General features: G+C 39.8%; 1 protein-coding gene across 1 annotated transcript in view; it reads right to left on the bottom strand.

Annotated features, from left to right (window-relative positions):
* Positions 1 to 658: 658 nt before the first annotated feature.
* LOC126272489 (GTP-binding protein Rit2) overlaps positions 659 to 21,282 on the bottom strand; it is a 99,328-nt gene continuing 78,704 nt past the window's right edge. Inside the window, exon 5 of the mRNA XM_049975376.1 lies at positions 659 to 4,570. Within this exon, the coding sequence (XP_049831333.1) occupies positions 4,334 to 4,570 (237 nt within the window). The 3' untranslated portion in view covers positions 659 to 4,333. The remainder of the gene's footprint in view (positions 4,571 to 21,282) is intronic.

Genomic DNA, 21,282 nt, shown 5'->3' with positions numbered 1-21,282 from the left:
TAAGAGTTGTTTTTTGCCATACACATTTCGCTTCTTTTGTTTATGAAGCACCACCATTGGCAATTTCCAATGTTGCTAATCCATGTGTGCGGTCCTGGGAAATGTGTTCATTTGGTCCTCGTACTCCAGCTGGGCAGTTTCCAGTGCTTTTTCACCAATGTTTATTACACCACATCACCTGCACTTTTCACTGTGTGATCAATATGTGTGACACTCATGTTAATCACACAGTGTAAACTGCAAGTGATACTTTGTAATAAATGCGTGAAAAAACACTAGAAATTGGCCAGCTGTAATAATGGGACCAAATGAACACATCTGGACCACATACACTGAAGATGCTGCATAAATAAAAGAAGTGCAATGTATATCAAAAATATAAAATGCTGCTCTTCGTTTAGTTGGAAAGATGGAACTTACCTCTATGAATTTTGAAGCATCTAAGGAACAATAGAATACAGAAAAAATGAGAAGAAAAATATAGTTTATATGCATTTTGAAAATGCTTTATCATATGTCTGTCTCTAATGGTAACCCTCTCTCTTCCCCCCCCCCCCCCCCCCCCCCCCCACCCTGTCATTCTGTATTTAGGCATACCTCATTTACAGATGCTGCTGTTTCAGTTTATATGCCTTCAATTTACAATAAGAAAATGTAATACAAAACAACAAAATCATTTTTATTTTGTACATCAGTATTAAATAAGTCAATAATCATAATTACACTGCAGCAATATATTTACAATATGCAAAAGTACAAAGGTAAATTAATATCATCAATTCAGTAGAGGTATTTCTGTGCACTAACTTTTAGTGCCACGTTTACTGGAACAGTAATTGGACCCATTGTGACTAAAGCAAATACTTCACAAATTATTAATTTCAAATTGTTTCAATGTTAGGGTTTGGATTATGTTTTCCCCTTCTAATAGTAATGTAAGGTAAAAACTAATACTGTACACACTACTAACAAGCAAAATTTTTGATAACAATCAATCTGTTTCACACATCCAATAATGTAATTGCATAGTTGTATAACGAGTAATCTTGACAGAGTACTATATCTTTCCATTTCACAGTTTGTTCCTTGCATATAATATCTTAGGCTCCACTGTCATGTGTTATACGTGAAATATTCATTGTAGGGTACTAGTGTTACTTACCATAACAAAGAAAGTTGTTACAATAATGACATTTAGGTACCATTCTTGAAAACAACTGACTACATCACTCATGGTAGCTTAGGCCTGTTACCAATACATTGTTTTCAGCAACTTTAATCAATCATGAATTGAAACTAACAAAAAGCACCACACTTTGCAACAAAATTGTTGTCTGCAATAAATATTTTAGATTTCAAGATGAAAACCATTCTTTTATTTCTCAGCTGTAAAATTAGATTCATTTTGCAAGAAACAGCAAGCACTAATGATAACCTCAAGTGCAGTTAAATTTATTTTATCAAGGGGCCTGAAAACATGATTCTGCTTATTTACAAGAATGCTCATAACTGATCCAAAATGTATTAAAAGTATGGGTCCATTGTTCTCAAATTTAGATTGAAATAATCATTTAAAAATATTATCATCATTGTGCCTGATGATTGAATGAAAAGTTGTATACCTCAATTTAGAACTAAAAAGTAAAGGTAGTGAAAAGAAGTTGTATTTATTAGAAAATTAGAGAAACATACATGATAGTGGCCTAAGGAGATTAGAAAATACGTTTTTAGACTTATTGATCAGCAGAAGACCAAGACGAGGAAAGCAAAGGATGTGCAACTACAGGGGCTAAAATGATATTGAGTCTTTTTTTACAATACTTGACTTTACAGTTTACCTTTCTGGAATGTCTTAACAGTAAGGAACAAGTTCTTTGGCTCTCCCGGTTATAAATTGTCTCTATCCCTTTATATCTTGTTATTCAATGTTAAAAAACTGAGAATTCTTAAGCTTTTTTGTTAATGTTAGCAATTCTGCATAGTATACCGTATCAACTATGATAACTGTGATTTAGCTTCAATTTTTTTTCCACTATTCTCTATTTTTTGCTAATACAGTGCTACACATTCAACAGATTTTTTTTTTTTTCAAAATAGAGGTCTGTTTTAACAAAACAATCAAAACATTAATAATACAGAAATGAAAATCACGACTGACATGGATGTCAGTTGTATTCTTTAGATTTTAGATTGGACTTTGACATACATTTCAGTGTGATACTGATAGAATTATGTGGATGTCAGTTTCCCTATGAATGGTCACACTGAGTAAGTTAAACTTCTGAATATTTATGGTTGAGAGAAGTCTGAGCCTCCAATTAAAAACACATTATGGAAAATTATATCCATTTAAATGTTTCAAGCATTGGTAGTGAAATAGATAAAAGACCATTACAGATTAAATTCAAATGTCAAACTCGCAGGTACAAACATTCTTTCTTCAGAAATATATGAGGAAATAAATCTTACTGACATCTCAAGAAGAAGAATGCGGGCAAGAATGATAGGAACCAAAGCAAACACAGTGAGACTGAAGAAAAGATGGAATCGAAATGAAAAACTAAGTGATGCAATTTCCCTGTCAGCTTGAAACACAAGCTCAAGGTATGGTCCTCATACTTGGCTGTTCTTGTTGGCCAAATTTTATTTGACATAACTACTGAACGTGAAATGTTTGTAAAAATGGTGAAGTAGACAACTGAGAATTAGTGGAACAATTTGTTGCAAGCATACACACAGTTAGTAATTTCTACTTGTAAAAAGTGAAATTGGAAGAAAAATAAATAAAAAAGTAATTATTGTATGGATTTTCTTACTCTTTAACTTTCAGTTCGATTTCATTTTCAACATATCTTTATGAATTACAAAGTTATCTTCTGACGGTATGCATGACCAAAATTGACTGAATACATCTGAATTGTCATCCATCTTACTATACAGTAAAATATGCAGGGGCTGGGAAGGAGTAAATACTTGTAATTAGACATAAAATCTCAATAAGTAAGGACGTATCATTAACAGTACTCTGGTTTCCACAGATATGTACTGGATTTTTCTTTTGACAATGAAAACTTTATTACCAGACTAGATAAATTTTAACTGGGAGTTGATACTGTTATTTGTGTCTGGAGCTGTCACCCATCAGTAGTGAAACTGATTTCCCAACAGGCTCAAATAGAAAATTATGAAAACTAGCTTTTGAATGCAAACTGGGCAGATGAAGTACACTTTTAATTTAATTTAACTGAAATGTAATTGGTGACAGCTGAAATGTAGGATATTACTGACTCAAATTATGTGAAAAATTTAACTAGCATGTTACTTCTTTCAGTTTTATTTAAAGCATTATTCCATGTCATAAGCAGTTGTAAGAAAACCATTCTGTGATACTATCAATACTTTTTTAATTATTGATTTTCACTTTTATTGTTATTTTTGGACTACCCAGTTTCATACGCTTCTTGTCCTGTACTTCACCTCAACCAGCAGGAACAGTCACAAACCAAATACCAGTACAATAAGTTAAACTACATGCATGAAATTTCACTGATTATATTCGCAATTCCATGGTTCACTTTCAGTTTTACAGTGAGCAGAATATGGTGAGGGAAAGAAACTGGTTTTCATTCATCAAAACTTCCATACTATATTAACTGCAAATTAAACTAAGAGACTGACATTGTCTTCATATAGAAAATATCCAACAAAACTATTGAAATTGTGCTTGGAAATATTTCCTACAAGTTACAGTAGTAATTCATGGTGGGATTTTTCGCTTCAGGGTTAATGTTAATATACTTCTCTGAAAGCCACATAAACTGGATACTTCATGCTTATGGCCTCTTGTTGCGATACATATGCATATACATTCCTCAGTGATCAGAGTGAAGATTCAAGGTTCTCTCTATGTACGCAAGTCCCAGAATGGGAACTAGTACCCAACATTTAAGCAAATATTTTATGTTTTATTGAAACATAATCAAAATGAATTAACCTTATTATAAAATGTATTTAAGTTTATATGTGCTTCCTTCACATTGGCAAACTTGCCAACAAAGGATGTTTTGTACTTCCATGTTGTAACATACAACATCATTATGATTTTTTACACAGATGTAAAACATTAACAAAATAAATATGAATATCAAAAGCAACTGTCCTGATATTACATAAAAGTGACACGAAAATCATGAGATCTTAAAGTTATCCACTATAATCTAAGTTCACAGAGAAATGGAGGAAGAAGAAAATGACTTAAAAAGAACACACAAAATGCTAATGGTATCTGCCATTTTAATTGTAAAGCTGTTTGTCTGGGAGTGTAACCATTTTCTTACTGAGAGAAATTACGTTTACGCCTAAAGACGATGGCAAGTATCGATCGCAGTCGTCGCCATCGACTGTGTTTATTCAGTTTAGTAGTTGTATGACGTCTGTCACGTTCTTTTAGTCGAATCTCACGCACTAAAGTATGGAACGCATCATCAACAAAATGTCGTAAAGCTGCCGATGTCTCGTAGAATGGACACCCGAATTGGGCTGCCAAGGCACGGCCTTCTTCTGGTGAGACCTTAAACAGTGTGAATTTATTTTAATGATACCACTGCAGCAAACAACACTGGGTTAGAGAAAATGCTTTTTAAATTAGTCATTAGAAGTTATTTATTGTTACTGTGTCAGTTTCCATGGAAAATTTCTATACAAAATTGTTAAGACTTTCGTGGCCACTTGTTGACAAACTGCTTATTTGCTTCTGTCTCGGGTTCTTCGGCCGACGTTCGTGTGATGATTTTGCTGACGTTTCGCCAGCACGAGTGGCTGGCATTGTCAAAGCTTCACCCTCCATTGCCGGAGGTGAACTGGAGCCGGGCTAGTCTGCGGCCGCGAGCCCGGCTCCAGTTCACCTCCGGCAATGGAGGGTGAAGCTTTGACAATGCCAGCCACTCGTGCTGGCGAAACGTCAGCAAAATCATCACACGAACGTCGGCCGAAGAACCCGAGACAGAAGCAAATAAGCAGTTTGAAAATTTCTATGCTGGATAGAGTGAATACAATGCAATGCATGTTTGATGGAAAAGCACAGAGCTCATCATAAAGAACTTAAGCTGGTTAAAAGTAAGATGATAGTGTTTTGCTATATTTATCCAAAAGTAGCAATTTCCAAAGACAGCAATATAGGAACTTTGTCATTGCTAATGCAGGTATCAGAAAATTGTGACACAGGGATGGTTGTGTTGGAACAGTGGCAATTGTTCATACAAGATACTGCATAACATACAGAAAAATATAATCATCTATCATATAGCGGAGATGCTGAGTCGCAGGTAGGCACAACGAGAAGACTGTCTCAGTAAGCATTCAGCCAAGAAGGCCACTGTCAAAAATAGATGACACCACACACATGCAAATGCAACTCTCACACACACATGACCACAGTATGTGGCAGCTGAAGCCACACTAAGAGCAGCAGTGCATGATGGGAGACACAACTGGGTGAGAGTAAAGAGGAGGCTGGGGCAGGGAGGGTGACCGTGAAGGGCTGCTGGGGAGTGTGCAGAGAGGTGGAGAGAGGGTAGGGCAGCTATGCACAATTGGGTGGTCAGACAGAGGGTGAGCTTGAAGTGGGAGGCGGCAGGCGAGGTTGTGGAGGAGGAGAGAAGTAAAAAGTGTGTTGGAATAGAGGGCTGTGTGGTGCTGGAATGGCAACAGGGAAGAGGCTGGATGGGTGAGGACAATGGCTAATGAACATTGAGGCCAGGAGGTTTATGGGAACATAGGATATATTGCAGGGACAGTTCCCACCTGCACAATTCAGAGAAGCTGGTGTTGGTGGTAAGGATCTGTATGGCACAGGTTGTGAAGCAGCCAATGACATGAAGATTGTTGTGTTGGGCAGCACACTCAGCAACAGGATGGTCCAGTTGTTTCTTGGCCACTGTTTGTCTGTGACCATTCATGCCTACAGACAGCTTGTTGGTTGCCATGCCCACACAATATGCAGAACAGTAGTTGCAGCTTACCTTGTAGATCACATTACTGGTTTTACAGACCTGCCTTTGATGGGATAGGTGATGTTAGTGGCTAGATGAGTAGGTGGTGGTGGGAGGATGTATGGGATCTTGCATCTAGGTCTATTGCAGGGTATGAGCCATGAGGTAAGAGCTATTGTGTAGGTTCAGTGGATGGCAAAATACCATTGTGGGAGGGGTGGGAAGGATAGTGGGCAGGACATTTCTCATTTCAGGGCATGGCAAGAGGCAATCTAAACCCTTGTGGAGAATGTAATTCAGTTGCTCCAGTCCTGGGTATGCACTTACAAGCTTTCAACTACCTCTTATTGTGCCGTGGAATGAGAAATGTTCTGCCCACTATTCATCCCACTCCTCCCACAGTGGTGTTCTGCCATCCACCAAACCTACACAATATGCTTGTCCACCCCTACACAACCCCTGCCCCCAACCCCTTACCTCATGGCTCATACCCTGTAATAGACCTAGATGCAAGATCCCATACATCCTGTAATAGATGCAGAACCTGTCCCATACATCCTCTCACCACCACCTACTCCAGTCCAGTCACTAACATCACCTATCCCATCAAAGGCAAGTCTACCTGTGAAACCAGTCATGATCCAAAAGCTAAGCTGCAACCACTGTGCTGCACTCTATATGGCCATGACAACCAACAAGCTGTCTGTCCACATGAATGGCCACTGACAAACAGTGGCCAAGAACCTTTGGGCCACCCCGTTGCTGAGCATGCTGAACAACATGTCATTCTTCATTTCAGTGACTGCTCCACAGCCTGTGCCATATTGATCCTTCCCACCAACACCAGCTTCTCTGAATTGTGCAGGTGGGAACTCTCCCTGCAATACTCCTATGTTTCTGTAACCCTCCTGACCTCAACCTTCGTTAGTCATTGTCTTTACCCATCCAGCCCCTTCCCTGTTCCTATTCCAGCACCACACAGCCTTCTATTCCACCAACACACTTTTTACTTCTCTGCTGCTCCACTACCTCCCCCACCCCACCTCTTCCCCATCATCTAACCACCCAAGTGCACATAGCTGCCCTGCCCTCTCAGCACCTCATTGCTGCATGCTTCCCAGCAGCACTTCACTGTCCCTCTTCCTGCCCCAGCCTCCTCTTTACCCCACCCAGATATCTGTCCCATCATGTACTGCTGCTGCTCACAGTGTGGCTTCAGCTGCCACAGACTGTGGTCGTGTGTGTGTGTGTGTGTGTGTGTGTGTGTGTGTGTGTGGTCTATTTTTGACAAAGACCTTGTTGGCCAAAAGCTTATTGTGACGGTCTCTCTGTTGTGTCAATCTGCGATTCAGCATCTCAGCTATATGGTGAGTAGCAACTACCCTTTTCATAATATTTTTACATTCCTGGATTTTCCATTATTTAGTCAGTTGTCATTCATTCATGCATACATCATGTTTCAGTAATATTATCATGAAGAGATGTAGAAAAATTCTAGTTGTATATAAGACACAGGATCAAACCACTGCAGGCTACATCCATAAAGCATACCTACAGCAAATTAAGACTAGTGCTACTCTACTCACATGGATAATTACGGGAAGTACTTTCAGATTACCTCTTCTCTCTCTCTCTCTCTCTCTCTCTCTCTCTCTCTCTCTCACTGTACACTGAAACCTTACTGCAATGAAAGAAAATTTAACTACAAAATGGGCCACTAGTGACCTTAAAATAAACTGTCTTTACATGTAGTGTAAAACTAACATTTTAGGTCTATCTTGAATCTGTGGAAAGAAGAATAGGGAAGGAGAAACATAAATAAACTTCCAGAATGAGATTTTCACTCTGCAGCAGAGAGCTTCTGTAAAGTTTGGACAGTAGGAGACAAGGTACTGGCAGAAGTAAAGCTGTGAGGACGGGGCGTGAGTCGTGCTTGGGTAGCTCAGTGGTAGAGCACTTGCCCATGAAAGGCAAAGGTCCAGAGTTCGAGTCTCCATCCGGCACATGGTTTTAATCTTCCAGGACGTTTCATAAAGAAACTTATCTACAAAGTGAGCTAGTATCCAATCACACTGAACATTCACAAAAGTTTGTAAGTTAAATGCAGATATGAAGAAGGTGACTAGTACAGTTTCAAAAGTTTTACACCTCACCTCAGGACTTGAGAAATGTTCATAATCAGTCTTTTCATAAATTTTCCCATAATTTTTGGTGCCTGAATGACATAATGTGTTATGTTAGTAACAGTTCCTTCGAACCTTTTCACAATTTTTTTTGTGAAGTTCCTCTGTATTCTCAAAGTGGACTAACTACCACTGTTATCACAATTTAAGCTGAAAAGAATGCTATACATATCCCTCTCCCTCCCCCCCCCCCCACCCCCCCTCCTTGAGTGATGACTCTGACAATCTGTTTTGGCTGATGACCAAACCAACATGCCAGGACAGCCACCCCTGGGCCAGAAACAGGCTGTTGGCTTCATGGGTTGGCATTCCTGGCCGAACCACAGGAGATGCAGGAGCATTTGGGGCTGAAACCCCTGAAGCAGTTCGGTGGGACAGATATCGTTGAATGGTGTCAACCGATAGTAAGACAGAAATTAATCTGAAGCAATGTCAGATGGGGAAAGAGTCAGGTACTTTTCATTTGCATTTTGAATGTTGTAACTAATCTTTCAGCCTCACCGTTTGACTCCGAGAGGAAGGATGAGGCGAAAATGTGGCGAATACTGTGGGCATTGAAGGAGGAGGCAAACTCTTGCAAGACAAACTGAGGGCCGTTATCAGAGACCTATGTTGCTGTAAGTCCTTCGATGGAAAAAAATTTTGACAGTGCTGCCGTGGTGGCAGAGGCCGAAGTTGACGGGTAACAAACAACATACGGGAATCGAGAGAATGCTTCCATTACTATTAGCTAGTACACATTAAGGAAAGGGCCAGTGAAATCTATGAGGAAACTGTCCCAGGCCTCCGAAGGCTTTGGCCACAGAGATAATGTTGCCGGCAGGGCAGCTTGCTGCGATGAGCATTGACAACATGCCGTAACCAAACAAGTGATGTTGCTGTCCAAACTGGGCCAAAAAGCATGACGGTGGACTAATGATGTGGTGCATGATACCCCCCAGTGATCAGCTTGCAGCAACTGCAAGATCTTTGAACAGAGAACAGAGGGAATCACTGTGCGAGGAGCCAAATAGGCCATATCAAGGAGTAGAACAACATCTACGGCAGAGAAACAATGCCAAAACCTAGTAGTTACAGAGGGGGGTCAGATGCCCACGATGGAGGCACCTTGGGCCAGACATATTGTATGCAATGTATCACTATCCATAAAATCATATCGGTGGCACTAGCCTGCACAGCCTGAGTGCTAGCCATTAGAAAATTATTGACAGTGTGTCGAGTGCATTTATCAATGTGGAAACAGAGTAACTCCTCCTGATCCAAAACTGGGACCGGACTGACTGGAAGACAGGGGACCATGTCAGCATTTGCAATTTAGCTGTGGGGTGAAAGTGAATCTCACAGCTGTACTGAGAGAGGAGCAGTGACCAATGTTGAAGGCTGTGTGCTGCTTTGTCTGGCAATGTCACTGAGGGGTTAAACAACAAAACTAATGGCTTGTGACCCATGATGAGATGGAATTTTACACGCTACAGAAAAACATGAAACTTCTTTAAGGCATAAAAAATGGCAAGGGCTCCTTTCTCTATTTGTGAATATCTGCTCTGAGGATAAATTACAAATCTTCGAGGTGCATGCCATACGCCGCTCAGAGCCATCACGATTATTATGAGCTAACACTGCCCCCAGTTCATGTTGGGACGCATCTGTTGCCAACACTAAATGTTGACCCAGTTGGATTGTTGACCCTTTTGGTAAGTTATGAGGCAAGGTGCAGATTCTAACATAGACTTCAGTTTGGAAAACATTGTTTCATGTGCCTGCGACCAGTGGAAAGATGTCCCCTTATGCAGCAAGGCATGTAATGTAACGGCTATGCAACCGATGCCACGCCCAACAAAAACAGATGATAATAATAAGCAATCTTAAAAAAATGGCCTCAATGGCAGAAGTGTTCTGACAAAGAGGTCTGATATCAGCACTAGAGACCTCGAACCCAAGATACACAACAAAAGACTGAAAGAAGCAGCACACTTCCAAACTGCATTTTAACCTGGTAGTCTGTAACACTGAAAAGAGCGCACGTATGTTGTTGGGATGTTCAGAAGTGTAGCAGGCGGACACCACAATATCATCAAGATAGTTGACACAGTCAGGCACAGATCTCGTGAACCGTTTGGAAACCATTGAAAAATCACAAGTGTTCTGTCCACACCAAATGGTAAGTATTGATGCAAACCAAAAGGTGTGTTAACAACTGAGAACAGTTGAAAGCCATCATCAATGGGAAGCTGCAAATATGCATCAGAGAGATCGATCTCAGAAAAATATTAACCACCAGTGAACCTAGCAAAATTGTTAGTCAGGGTGTGACATGGGATACATGTCAATAATACACCAAGCATTGACAGAAACTCTGAAATTGCCACAAAGGTGTAACCATCCCAACTGCTTCCTGACAATGACTAAGGGGTAGCCCATTCACCAAATGCAATCAGCTGGACAATCTCGCAGGCTGTGAAGCCATTGAGCTCCGTCTCAACTTGGTCACAGAGCACCACCGGCACCGGGCAAGCCCGAAAAAAAATGTGGTCCGGCTGAAGATTTCACAGTGAAGTGGGTTTCAAAATTATGGGCACAACCAAAACCCGCAGAAAACAGGATGGAATAAAGTGTCGAGTTGTGTATAAGGCACTCGATCAGATACGAGATTAAATTCATCGGAAATAGTACCACAGATTTATATGTGACTGGGGCCGAAAAACTGCCTAATATTGGAATGCTTTGTTTATAGCAGGTGACTAACATACGTGATGATGGTGTTAAAGGGAGAGAACCCAACTCAGTGAACGTTTGCAAGGCAAATAATGACACAATAATAACAGTGTTGGCTCTCATGTTCAAAACCTTCTGATAAACCTCAATATCAATAAAAAGCTTATTGGGTGCAATGGAGATTGCCGATATACTGTTGACATCTGTGTCAGCATCTGCAACAGGCTGATGGAATTTTGCATTGCAAACAGGAGCAATATAGCCCATTTTGTCACACTGGCTGCAAACAGCCCTCCACTTAGGACAATCTGGTCTATTACGAGTGACAAAACATGACAGACAAAAGGGAAGAATGGAGCACATGGGTAGTCGTTTGCTACCAGGCTTGCCGTGCTACTGCTACTGCTGCTGCTGCTGCAGCCACGACTCCCACAGTGAAGTGGGCCAGGTGCTGTAATGTTCTGCTCATGTGCGGACCACTGCCACCATATTGTCTCCTTGTGAACCGTCTGGCAAACGGTGGGGGAAGCGGGTCAAACATCTGCAACCTCACACCACGATTCAATTAAGAGTACTCACAACACTCAAAATCTGAAACGACTATGCTACAATGGAGAGCGAAGGGTTTTCACATCAAAGGGCCCGCTCACGAACGTCATGAACGGGGGCTGATTGCGTGACTGTGTCACAAACTGTTTGGTGGGCGTGTGACTCCTTATGTATGTCAGTGACAATGACAGCTTAAACCATGAAAGTCAGCTGCCTGAGTCTTATAGGAATGTTCTGGTTTCTCACAACACCGATAGAACTTGACTCGAGTGGCAATGACATGCGTCTGTTTACAGTAGTATCTTGCAAGGAGATTACACGTGTTATTGAAAGAGAGTGAAGACAAACACCGCAGGGGGGCCAGATGGCAAAGGAGTTGATACATGCGTGGTGATAACCGAGACGAAAAGAAAGCACGGCAGAAGATAACATTAGTCAATCCAAATGCAATAAAATGCTGCCACAACCAGTTTTTGTAGCTTTTCATTCTTTGACAGACTTGTTGTAAGATGAAAATGGTGCGGGTAAATGACTGGCTTAGTGCCTGACAAAACAGGAGGGGCAAGGGCGATGCAGCACTTGATGCAGATTGAGATGGACCCGAACTGGCCAAAACACAGGCAAGTATTTGCAATACCTTGATTCGATTGGGTTGCGCCTCTCGCTGCTGACTGAGATGCTGAATTTCCGCAGTAAGAACTCCTTGCTAGCGTAAAAACTCATCAGTAGCACCGTCTGACATCGTAGACACAGCAGAGGATCGACTGGAGACTGAAAACTGTGCAGAGAACAATCCGACACTCCGTATCACTTGCGTTTTAACTTGGACACAGCACACCCAAGAATGTTAGTACAAATTTATTAGACTGTGGCCTGTATGTCATTCACCATAATATACACTGAACACAATAACATAAGGTAAATGTATGCAAACAGTAATAATGTGATAACTGAGTGTGTGTGTGTATTGCAGCAGGTTCTAAATAGGCACTCGCCTGTGGGACGCTCTTTCAGAAGTTCACAATATTGCTCTTTTGTGGCGCACTTGCGTGGATGATGAGGCACTGCTACTGCATGCATCTTTTGAGTGTGCATGCATTACTTCAAAAAAGTTAAATGACTAATTTAATAACAAGGGTTCTATTGTAATCTCTAATATGGATTTCTATGACAGAATTGTGTTGAATAATCTTTATTCCAGAAAGGACATCTCAAATAAATGGGAAGTGGTCCTATGATATTCAGTTAAAATGCAGACAGAAAATCCCCTAATCAAATGCAGAAAATTTATGTTGAGAGCATTATGAGAATGGCAGCAATATCGCCAAATTTAATAGTCATCAAATATTTGCAAAACTAAGTCCACTTTGTGATCACAATACATGAAATATTCACCATCTCTAAACAGTTCAGATTTCTACTTGACGATTCATAAATACGATACAAAGAATAATAACTCATACTCTGTCTACTCTCAGTTCTGTGAATACGTGGAAATCGAGTTCTATTGTGGAACACATGCAGGCCTCTCAAAATACAAAGTCCCTTCAGAAGTTAAAGTATGTTAGTGGCTCTTCACCACCCAGAGTCAAACATCTCCATGACTGAACACCATTTGTTATTTCAGGCATGTCTACCTCCTTCCAGAACTTGTGGAACATGTCCAGAATCACTTCCTTGAGCTCTTCACTTGAGAAGTCCCAGTCTCCACCTGACTCCTGCAGAGTTTGCTATTACCTGCTTTTTAAGTGACTGGAGGCCACCCCCACAAAAATATATCATTCTTATGTGCTGCAGACACGATTCGACTCAACTTGACCATTTCCCGGACTAAACTAACATATTACAACAATACTGAAATAAAGAAATGTTATAAATATTCGGTCACACACAGATCATACACAATAAGTAGAAATGAAGGACTGTCCATCAAGAAATAAGCCAGCAGTCTTGCACAAGTGAGCTCACATCAAGTGACAATGAATTGTCACTGAATTTTGTTTCAACAAATATTTATGCCTTCTTCACAGAAGTGTATTTTGGTTCTCTTTTCAACTGTGGTGTCAGTTAGCATGTGATTGACCACTTAAATTAGCACAGATTTTAATAACACTTCCAATCAACATTTGAATAAAGTTACACACAAAGTAATGAACTGTTCATTAAATAAATACACAAAAATGATAAAACATGAGGTACTGATGCTGGGCTCATTTGCCGTGCAAATGTGATGAATACAATGTTCTTCCAAACATTTGAGCAACCAAAACAATGTAAAACACATAATAAACGAAGAAATAAAATAGATACAGATATGTAGCTTTCAAAGATGATCTCTACAGCGCAATGCTATCATCTGAGATACCTTATGTTGAAATCGCATGAAGTGTTTAAAAGCTGCTAATTCAGAGGTACATTGTGAAAATGTTTATTCACTGTAAAATATTAAAATATTGTTGTGTCATTGGATGGCCCTCATTTTTCTGGGATCACAAATGTAATGGGTTTGCATTAATGTTTTGTTGAAAATTATTATAGACTCTCAAAGAGCTGTAAGAAGCCATCTTTCAGCTTGTCTGAAACTCCCAATTTCTTGGAGCATTGTCTCCTGCACAAAGGGCATGTGATCAACAGCCATCCAAATTCACAGCATATGGATTTACCCATTTCTGATGACACTGCTTGTCTCTGCACCTGAACTCACCCAGAGTGACTGCGTCACGTTCTCATCCTGCCAACTTGCACCCATCCCAGCAAGCAAATTCAGCTCTTTGCACCAATTCTAGGTGGCCAGTTATCTTGCCTACATACACATAACATTACAGTCTCTTTATCAGCCAAGGTGGCTGCTTGCTGCAACACGGTGCAAGAACGTCAGTATCTGCTATGTCAGCTATGTTTTTCTCTGCTGCAAGCTGTTTCCTCCAGGTTTCCAGATTCCTAGCAGCTTTGTGGCTCATAGGCAGTTAGGAAATGTCATTCTACTGGAGGGTGAAATATAATGTTTGATGTTGGTGAGCCCTCTGAACGAATCAGCTTTAAAGACACGTTGTATTGTCAGGAGCTACCATTGGATAGTAAGTGGGGCTCAACAGCTTCAGCCCAGAGGCTAAAGATAGAACCTGGACTGGAAGCTCTTGCCCCTCTGATGCTTGCAGCGTGTACTGCATCCAACTTTAAGAATGAAGTTCTGGCTAAACTATGAATTGTTTAATTGTAGTCAGTAGTGCAATTTTATACGCCAACTAGCTCTGCAGATGAAGAGATAGAAAGAAAGTGCGATGAGAATTAAGGAATTATTCAAATAGTTAAGTATGATTGTAACTTGGTAGTAAGACAACATGGACCGGTGGTTTGTAGTAAAGGGGGAGGAGGGGGTTGGGTTGAAGTGAAAGAGGGAACTCTTCGGTAGAATTTTGCACAGAGCATAATTTAATCAATGCTAACAATTGTTTTAAGAATGATGAAAGAGACTTCGAGACAATGAACGGTTTCAGACTGATTATATGATGGTAAGACAGAGATTCTGGAACTGGATTCTAAACTGAAAGACATTTCCAGGAGCAGGTATGGACTGACCATAATTTATTGGTTAGATACTGTAAATTAAAACTGAAAACTTGCAACAAGTTAACATAATAAGGAGATGGGACCTGGATAAGTTGAAAGAACCAGAGGTTGCTGAGAGTTCCAACAGGAGCATTAGTTAACAATTGATTGAAAAATGGGAAAGGAATATAGCAGAAGCTCAATGAGTAGCTCTGAAAGATGAAATTAGTGATGGCAACAGAGGATCAAACACGTAAAAAGACAAGTCTTAATAAAAATTCTTCAATACCATAGAGAATATTGAATTTCACTGACAAAAGGAGAAAATATAAAAATGGAGCAAGCAAAAGAATATATGAATGTCCAGAAAATGAGATTAAACAATGGAAAATCCAGATTGGAATATCAAAAATGTAGGGAAATGTAGATCGCTACTTACCATAAAGGTGACATGTTAAGTAGCAGACAAGCACAATAAGACATGCTTACACATATGCTTTCTGCCACGCCCTTTGTCAGGAAAAGAAATTATAATGGCTTCAACCGTTGGTAACAATTTTCCCCCCACTTTCCACACCACAGTTTCCACCCCCTATGTCCTATCACCTCCTCCCCATTCTTTTATCCCACCCTCTTTGTTTGGTGCCTTCTGCCAATGAACCCACACATCTCTCTCTGCTCCTCTCCTTTTTCTCACCATTTTCCCCATTTTACTGCCCCATAACCTCCTGATGCTGTGCCTGCTGGCAGTCTAATCCCTGCACACACTGCCAGATAGCACTTCTCTCCCCACACCCATACACTGCTATCTCTTCCCCTTCCCTGCCCCCTCCAGATTGCTGCTTCCACTCCACATTACAGTAGCATTCTGGTCTGAGCTGCCAGAGTTGGCAGTCATGTGTGAGTGAGGTGTGCTTTAATCTACATCTACATCCATACTCTGCAAGCCACCTGACGGTGTGTGGCGGAGGGTACCCTGAGTACCTCTATCGGTTCTCCCTTCTATTACAGTCTCGTATTGTACGTGGAAAGAAGGATTGTCGGTATGCTTCTGTGTGGGCTCTAATCTCTCTGATTTTATCCTCATGGTCTCTTCGCGAGATATACGTAGGAGGGAGCAATATACTGCTTGACTCATCAGTGAAGGTATGTTCTCGAAACTTTAACAAAAGCCTGTACCGAGCTACTGAGCATCTCTCCTGCAGAGTCTTCCTCTGGAGTTTACCTATCATCTCCGTAACGCTTTTGCGATTACTAAATGATCCTGTAACGAAGTGCGCTGCTCTCTGTTGGATCTTCTCTACCTCTTCTATCAACCCTATCTGGTGCGGATCCCACACTGCTGAGCAGTATTCAAGCAGTGGGTGAACAAGCGTACTGTAACCTACTTCCTTTGCTGTCGGATTGCATTTCCTTAGGATTTTTCCAATGAATCTCAGTCTGGCATCTGCTTTACCGACGATCAACTTTATATGATCATTCCATTTTAAATCACTCCTGATGTGTACTCCCAGATAATTTATGGAATTAACTGCTTCCAGTTGCTGACCTGCTATTTTGTAGCTAAATGATAAGGGACCTATCTTTCTATGTATTCGCATCACATTACACCTGTCTACATTGAGATTCAATTGCCATTCCGTGCACCATGCGTCAATTCGCTGCAGATCCTCCTCCATTTCAGTACAATTTTCCATTGTTGCAACCTCTCGATACACCACAGCATCATCTGCAAAAAGCCTCAGTGAACTTCCGATGTCATCCACCAGGTAATTTATGTATATTGTGAATAGCAACGGTCCTATGACACTCCCCTGCGGCACACCTGAAATCACTCTTACTTTGGAAGACTTCTCTCCATTGAGAATGACATGTTTCTTGGTGCATGTTTTTTTTTCTGATGAAGGCTGTGGCCATACGCTTGTGTGTAAGTGTCTTAATTGTGCCTTTGTGCAACTGAATGTGCCATCTTTATGGTGAGTGGCAATCTATCTTTTTCTATGTTGTTGTTAAAAAATGAGATTGACAGAAAGTGTGAAACGGCTAATCAGGAATGGCTAGAGGACAAACGTAAGGCTACAGAAGCATATATAAGTAGAGGAAAGACTTAGACCACCTACATGAAAATTAAAGAGGCCTTGGGAGAAAAGAGAAGCATCTGTATGAATATCAAGAGCTCAGATGGTAAATTACTATTAAAAGCAGAAAGGTGTACGAAGAATATAGAAGGAATATGAATTTGAAGGCTAGATTATAAAATGAAAGAGGGAGTAGGTGAAGATGTGATGGGAGAAATGATACCATCAATTGGGGCAAAGCTAACCAATTTTGAACTTTTAAGTTTAAATATTTCTTGAACAAATAAAATTAATATACAGAGCATGGGCCTTGGGCTGTAGTAATTTGTAGCTTTCACCTGCACGTCAATTTGAGCAGTTATTTGTAATGTGATAACTGATCTGAAACGGTACCAATAACTGAAAAATAAATCTGGCATAATAGTTAATTTTAATGTTGATTTCAGTGTAAAAAAAAGGAAGTTTAGGGACAAAAAATGTGAAATTTTCTTTATGGAATTCTGCAGAAAGACACACTACTACTTCTTTAGCGCCAAGAACTGGCTGATCACATGTTTTACCATGACAGCCACGAATACACTTTATCAGGACTGCTTTTGGAATTTTCTACGCTAAGAAAGTCTTGTTCAATAAAACGGCCAGACTGTATTTCTTCAATTCATTCAATTTATGTTCGTACATCTCAACTGTATGATACAACAAAGTAAACTGCAGCCTACATTACAAATTCATAAGTTAATATACAGACACTTGCAACAATGACTTCCTCGCTCAAGCACTAGATTGTTATAGACAACTGATGCAGCATCCACTGTTTCACGTAGTTGCTGTTTTCATTAGGTCACATTCTAACAACATTCATGAATGTTTTCATAAAAACTGTTCATGAAAAGATGATGATCTCCACCCCAGATTTCTCAGGTAGTCAACTTCATACAGATTTCATCAAAAATGTCCAAAGTTTCTTTCACGTGTCTATAAATAGGCACCACAAGTACAATAGTTTAACTTACGTTATTGCTATATTTGTCACAGTAAAGAGTCAATACACAATATACATAAGACCTAGATCAGTGGTCATCAAACTTTTCTGCTTAAGAGCCAGTATTGACAGTGTAAGGTATCAAACCAAATCATTTTAAGTGAAAAAGAAAATAATATATTGGAATATATACATCTTTCTGAAAGGCTATGTAGTGACCAATTTTCTATAACTAAGCAGATACTATGGCCAGTGCCATCACAGCTGGATCCCTGTTTGTGGTTCTTAAACAATACCAATCAGATTTTTGCATTATGCCAAATATAACAGATGGTTTAAGTAATATAACTTAATTCAAAATTGTCACAGAGGGATAGCATGGCAAATAATAGCTTTGTATATAAGAGGGTGTAGAAGTCAATTTCATCTACTGCATTATCATCTTTTTTAGAAGTAACTGATTTTTATAGGTACACACATATCGACTTCCTTTCCCAATGAGTAGTGTGGCCACTACTCCTGATCGGACATTGTGTTGCCATTAGTGATTCACAAAAGAGACTATTGAACTGAAATAAATTATAAGGAACTTAATTTGTAGGCCAAAAGAAGTTTCAACCTTGGTATTGTAAAAAATTATTACTCTCCAAACAAGTGAGGCAACAAGAATAATGTAAATGACCTACCTTATAATAGATGAATCAAAAACAAAAACCTTTTTACTAAAAAATAAACAGAACAAGCCTGCTGTGTGAATATCACTGGCAATAACAGCAATGCATATTAGAGCTGGTCTCGCCAATTCTTGCTGAACAGCACACTGTCCGTGGCAAAAAATATACAATGGCCACTTTTCCCATACTGGCCACTTGAACACAGGTTCCCCAAATGATGCTACTATTCATTGGTAACCTACATCAATTAGTATGTTGTAACTGCAATATGAGACATGATCACAAATATTTAATAAATGATTTCATTAAATGTTTTGAATGTCATTTCCTCCTGCTAGTTGCATCACACTACAGCAGCCTTAATTTGGTTTCACATTACCTGGCTACAAAAATGCACCACCTCTGATGATGATGATTATATATTGTGCATTCATGAATACATGTTACTTTCAACTGATATTTATACCATAGCAGCTGTTTGGTGATAGTTGTGCATGCTCACGAGTTGTCAGCATTGGTAGACAAGTGATAAAATCTTCCCCTTCTCACTTCTGTTAACCCCACAATGGCCTTCCCACACAACACTCTGCCCTCAACATAAGTGGAAAACTTTACTTAGCTCATGGCAGAATTCACCAATCTCAATTAAAATTAACCACATTTTAAAATACTACTGTCACAGTAAGTATTTTTGTTTGTTACTGAGCAAGAAAACTGCACTCTTAAGAAGCACTTAACGTTGGTTGATGTATATGGATTCTGCTCTCCGGTGTTAGAAGAATACCATCACAAAATATAGCTGAGAACTGCCGGCTGCACGAACACTGACCTAGATGCACGAGTTGTTCTATATAAGTCACACACAAAAAAGTTTCAGCTCATTTAAAAAATCCGTCCCCCTTAAAACAGTTAGTATTCAGACACTATACATTTAGCCACTGCCACAAATTAAGAACCTTTAGACAGTAAATATAATAAAATAAGAGAATTTTTGTCACCAATGTGTACTTATTTAACATAAAAATTTTGTTTTGCAGTTTTCGTAAATTACATTCCCTCAGAATTGCTTATATCATGGGAGAGCAAGCCATGATAAATGTATTCCACCTGGTGTGGAAGACATATGACACGAGGGAAATATCCTCAGACTTTGAGAGGAATGTTATATTTCCAATTCCAAGGCAAGAAGGTGGTGACAGATGTGAATACAAATGGACAATCAGTTTAATGAGTGTTGGGTGCAAAATACTGACACAAATTATTTACAGTGGAATGGAAAAACTGGTAGAGGCTGATGTTGGAGAAGATCAGTTTGAATTCCAGTGATACGGAGGTAAAGCACACGTCATTACTGACCCTACAACATGTCTTAGAAGATATGTAAAGAAAGGCAAATCTACATTTCTCATTTCTGGTTTTTGTAGACTCAGAGAAAGTCTTTGACAATGTTGACTGGAATACTCTCTTTGAAATTCTGTAAGTAGCAGGGGTAAAACAATAGGGATTGAACAGTTATGGAAACCTGTCCAGAAATCAGACTGCAGGCATAAGTTAGCAGCATGAAAGAGAAAGAGTGGTTGAGAAGGGAGTGAGACAGAGTTGTAGTCTACCCCCAATAAAAGTTCACTGGTGACTTTGTTATTCTATCAGACATAGCAAAGGACTGGGAAGAGAAGCTGGAGAAAAAAAAAGATTACAAGATGAACATCAACAAAAGCGAAACAAGGATAATGGCATGTAATGGAATTAAATCAGGCAATGTTGAGGAAATTGGATTAGGAATTGAGACATTAAGAATAGTAGAGGAGTTTTGCTATTTCGACAGAAAAATAACTTATGACACCTGGATCAGAGAGGATATAAAATGTAGACTGTCAATGACAAGAACACCATTTCAGGAGAAGGGAAATTTGTTAACATTGAACACAAATTTAAGTTGTTAAGAAGCCTTTTCTGAAGGCATTTGTGTGGAATGTAGCCTTGCACAGAACTGAAATGTGGACAATAAGCAGTTCAGACCAGAAGCTTTTGAAATGTGATGCTGAAAAGGAATACTGAAGGCTAGATGGGTAGATCACATAATTAATGAGGAGGTACTGAGTAGAATCGGGGAGAAGAGAAATTTGTGGCATAACTTGACTAAAAGAAGGGATCAGTTGATCAGACATATTCTAAGACATCACAGAATCATCAGTACTGGAGGAAGGCTGACAGAAACCAAGAGATGAGCACCGTAAGCAGGTGCAAATGGATGTAGGTTGTAGTAGTTATTCAGATATGTAATGGCCTGCACTAAAACAGTGTGGAGAGCTGCAGCAAACCAGTCTTATGAATGAAAAAGAAGAAGGCAACACAAGAAGTCTAAGTGGGACTGGATGAATGCTTTATGAAATCATTGTAGACAGAACCTGCCGCCCTTATTTTCTTTGTGAAATATTTCTTCGTAGTCGTATTTGCTGGACATCTGTGCAGATTTTCTCAAATAGCATTTCCTTATAAGTAACTGTAACTTGGTTATCAGTATACAACACGAATAATAAGAGCCCCAACACACCTCGCTGG

Source organism: Schistocerca gregaria, chromosome 5, assembly GCF_023897955.1.
Source record: "Schistocerca gregaria isolate iqSchGreg1 chromosome 5, iqSchGreg1.2, whole genome shotgun sequence".
Lineage (NCBI taxonomy): Eukaryota > Metazoa > Arthropoda > Insecta > Orthoptera > Acrididae > Schistocerca > Schistocerca gregaria.
This window is presented reverse-complemented; position numbering and strand designations above follow the sequence as displayed.